This window comes from Polypterus senegalus, chromosome 2, assembly GCF_016835505.1.
Source record: "Polypterus senegalus isolate Bchr_013 chromosome 2, ASM1683550v1, whole genome shotgun sequence".
NCBI classification, from domain to species: domain Eukaryota; kingdom Metazoa; phylum Chordata; class Cladistia; order Polypteriformes; family Polypteridae; genus Polypterus; species Polypterus senegalus.
The window spans coordinates 16,740,541-16,744,656 of NC_053155.1; the positions used below are offsets into that span (position 1 = coordinate 16,740,541).

General features: G+C 39.1%; 1 protein-coding gene across 1 annotated transcript; it reads right to left on the reverse strand.

Moving 5' to 3' along the window:
- Positions 1-297: 297 nt before the first annotated feature.
- LOC120524270 (olfactory receptor 1468-like) lies at positions 298-1,251 on the reverse strand. Its single transcript, XM_039746127.1, has one exon. It carries the CDS (start codon positions 1,249-1,251, stop codon positions 298-300), a length of 954 nt encoding a protein of 317 aa, XP_039602061.1.
- Between the last annotated feature and the right edge of the window lie 2,865 nt (positions 1,252-4,116).

Here is a 4,116-nt window from a genome sequence, read left to right on the forward strand (position 1 = left end):
AACCTTGAGGAAGAATCTGGATGAGACATCGGGACAGCTTAGCCATTAGCTAAACGAACAGGCTTGATGGACTGAATGGTCTCCTCTCATTTGTTAAAATGCATCAAAATATTAAACATTTTACAAATGACAAAAAAATATCAAACTGTTATTTCCTTGTGAAAATCAAAGTTTACTCATTTTTTTTATTTTGAAAATGTACAAGATTTTCTCAAGACAAAAAACATACTAGCCATCTCCTAAAGTTAAAAATTATTATTTAATAATCCAGGTGTTCTCCTGAGTATTTTGTGCTGGCTAGCTCTGTTTCTCTGAAAGAGCATCGTGCTTCTTTGTAAAAATCCTCTGGATGTTGCTTTTTATCTCTTTGTTCCTGAAGCTGTAAATGAGAGGGTTCATCATGGGGGGAAGCACATTTCCTACGATGACCATTGCATTATACGATTCTGTGGACAGCTGTACTCCTGCTCCCGGCAATATATAGGATAGCATTAGTGGGATATAAAAGAGCCCGACCACCAGCAGGTGGGTAAGACATGTACTGAAAACCTTCTTCTTTCCCTCAACAGATGAAATTTTCAGTGCTGCCAAAGCAATCCTACAATAGGAAAAGAGAATCAGTACCATTGGGAGGATGCCAGTTGTAATACAGCCAGCTGCTAAAAACATCAAGTATTTTGGGTCTTCGTTGCAAGCAACATGAATCATGGTAGCATAATCACAGAAACAGTATGGCAAAACATTTGAGTGACAAAAGGAAAGCTCTGTAGCAAAAAATATACAAGGGGATTTAAAAATGATGCCAAAAATATTTACAACTATGATACCAGTCCAGACAGTTTTATTTGTAATGACTGAGGGGTATCTCAAAGGATAAATGACAGCTATGTAGCGATCAACTGCCATAAACAGCAAAAGTAGGGATTCCATCTCCTCCACGTGGAACACCACAAACATCTGCAACACACAGGCTCCAAACGGCACCACCGAGGAGCCCAGGAGCAAAACAGACAGCATTTTTGGAATGAGGACGCTGCTGTTTGCCAGATCTATCACTGCTAAGGTGCCAATGTATAGGTACATCGGAGCATGGAGCTGGCTGTTCATTACAATGATTGTAATAACCAGTAAGTTTCCAAACAAGGACAGCAAATAGATTAAAGTGAGTATGGAGATTGTTGCACTCTTCTGGTCAGCATTAATCACACAGTGCAATACAAGTTCAGTCACAGTTATCGTGGTGTTGCTCATTCTTCACAAGTTGTTTAACTGCAAGGATAAAAATGAAAAATTGGGTTATTTCGTTTAGAATGTAACACATAATTCATGATTATTTACACAGTACTACAGATGAGGCATCACATCCTTCTACCTCCTTCCTTCATTCACACACATGTACGCTGTCTACTCTGACTACAGATTACAGTGTCATCCACGAACACCATAGTCCATGAAGTCTCCTGTCTGACCTCATCTGTAAACCTGTCCATCACCGCTGCAAACAGGAAAGGGCCCATCCTTGATGTAATCATACTCTCATCCTGAAACCTGCTATCATTCCTTCCACACATCTAACTGCAGTCACACTGTCCTTTTACATATCCTGAACCACCCTCATATACTTTTCTGCTACTCCCAGCTTCCTCATACAATAAAAACTTTCCTCTTGGCACTCTGCCATACACTTTTGCAAAGTCCACAGACACACAATGCAGTTCCTTCTGACCTTTTCTGTTCTTCTCCATCAACACTCTTAAAGCAAACATTGCATCTGTAATACTCTTTCCTGGCATGAAACCACATTGCTGCTCACAAATTGCCCCCCATTTCCTCTCAGCCTAGCATTTATCACTCTTTCCTGGTCAAACTTTATACCCCTTTAGTTACTGCAGCTCTGCACATCTCCCATATTTTTGAAAATTGGTGCTAATATACTTCTTCTCCACTCCTCAGGCATCTTTTCACTTCTCAAGGTTTTGTTAAACAATTTAGTTAGAAACTCCACAGCAATGTCATCTAACCATCTCCATGCCTCAATGGGCCAACTATGTTTTTACTTATCATGCTCTTCATAGCTTCCTTCACTTCATGCTTGCTGATCCCTACGGTACTTGATTCTAAAGTGAAACTGCAACAGGCAGATGGAGTGCATGAATGACAATGATGGCAAAAATGGTTAAGGCTAGTGCTGAATAAGAATTTGAAACTAAAGTTTTATAATCATTCATCCATCCATCCATTTTCCAACCCGTTTCATTATTAATTGCAAATTTTTATTTTGAAAATAGGAAGCATTTCTTTTATCTTGTTTGGCTTATAAATAAATGTATGTACAGTACAGTCAAGGTTAACAGATAGCTCAAAATGTGGCCAATATGCATGTGTGTAGCAGTATGCCCTGCCTTGAAATCGTGCCCCTGTTTTGGAATAAATGAATTCTAATAAAAAAATAAACAAACAGACCTTGAGTATGTTGTTGAGCTCAGTTATTCATTACACAAACCCATCACTGAAGCTACTAATGGGTCACAGGTTCCAGGCAAACACAATTATCATATCATAATTATTAATTTTAATTGAATTAGTTTATGCTTCATCAGGAATTAAGTTAACCGCTTCTAATTTACATTTTTTTTCTTGTAAACCTAAGAATATAATGTTTCACAAAGAGGCAAACTCTGTAAATTGATAGTGGGAAAGACTTTTTTCCTGCCAATTAAATGTATCATTTACAATGACTGCTGTACAGTACACACTTTCAGTACTGTAAATACAGTAGTATGGCCAACAGCCACACCACGTGTACTTCAGAGCAAGAAATCCACCTAAACCTAAGCATGTTTGGGCCCGGCCAGTACTTGTATGACAGACCAACTAAGAAACGCTTAGAAGAGGATGAGGCCTTCATGGGCCTCACTTCCTCTGTGGTCTTTGTGTGAATCGCAATGTCCCCAGTGCAGTGACTAGGAGACCTTCGCTATAGAAATGGTCCTTTCCTTCAGATGAGACATAAAACTGAGGTCCTGACTCTCTGTGATCATAAAAGATCTCTGGGCATCTTTCGAAAAGGGAAGGGTGTTTTCCGATGTTCTGAATAAATTTCCTGCTATGGCCTGATCACTCAGGCACCCTAATCCTCCCCTGTTCCTAATTAGCTAACTATCTCCCTCATCCTTTCACCATAGATAATGTACAGTATAGTGAGTGTACGTGTGCAACAATAGCTGCTGTCCCATCATCCATGTAGATACTACACATTGGTGGAGGTTCAAGTGGCTTCCCACTCTCTATGTAAAGCACTCTGAGTAGTGAGAAAAGTGCTATATAAATGTAAGTAATTATTATTATTAAGGTGCTCTTGAAATTTTTGGAGTTTTCTAAATACTTTTATAGAGTACTACGGCAGTGGGAACTGCTAGAACCAGGAATAAACCAACAATCCATCCATTTTGCTCAATATCTACCTGCTTTATCCAGTTCAAGGTCAGGAATTGGCCTAGATGGAGTGCCAGTCCAGGCCAGGTGCCACTTCTCATCTTATATCACAGCTCCAGGTGATTCAAAACTTTTCTTCAAGAGTCCTAACAAAAAACAGCAACAGCAAGCACATAACACCCACCCTGCTTCAGCTCTACTGGCTCCCTGTGTCTTACAGGATTGAATATAAAATTCTGTTATTAACCTACAATGCTTTAAATGTCCTCACACCGGAATACATCAGTGACCTACTCCATCACTCGCCCAGCAAGGTCTTTGTATTCTGGTAATCTTGTTGTGCCTCACACTAACCTGCACTCTGTGGGTGAGAGCAGGGTCTTTCAGTTGTATAACAGTCAGACCTCCCTAAATTAAATTTGATCAGCTGACTCAATTCATTTTTTAAAAAACAACTACAAACTCATCTGTTCAGGAAGACATAATGGAACTTAACCTGACATTCTACCACCAGTTTCAGTCTTCCTCTCTGTCCAGATGCTCAATTTGTGGGTGTAATATCACAAATGATGTTATTTGCTAGGCGTTTCTTTTAGTATTAAATTTACTACTTTACTGTGGTTTATTGTCTTTTATTCTATTTAATGCTCTTGTATATACTGTATCTATCTGTTTTAGTTT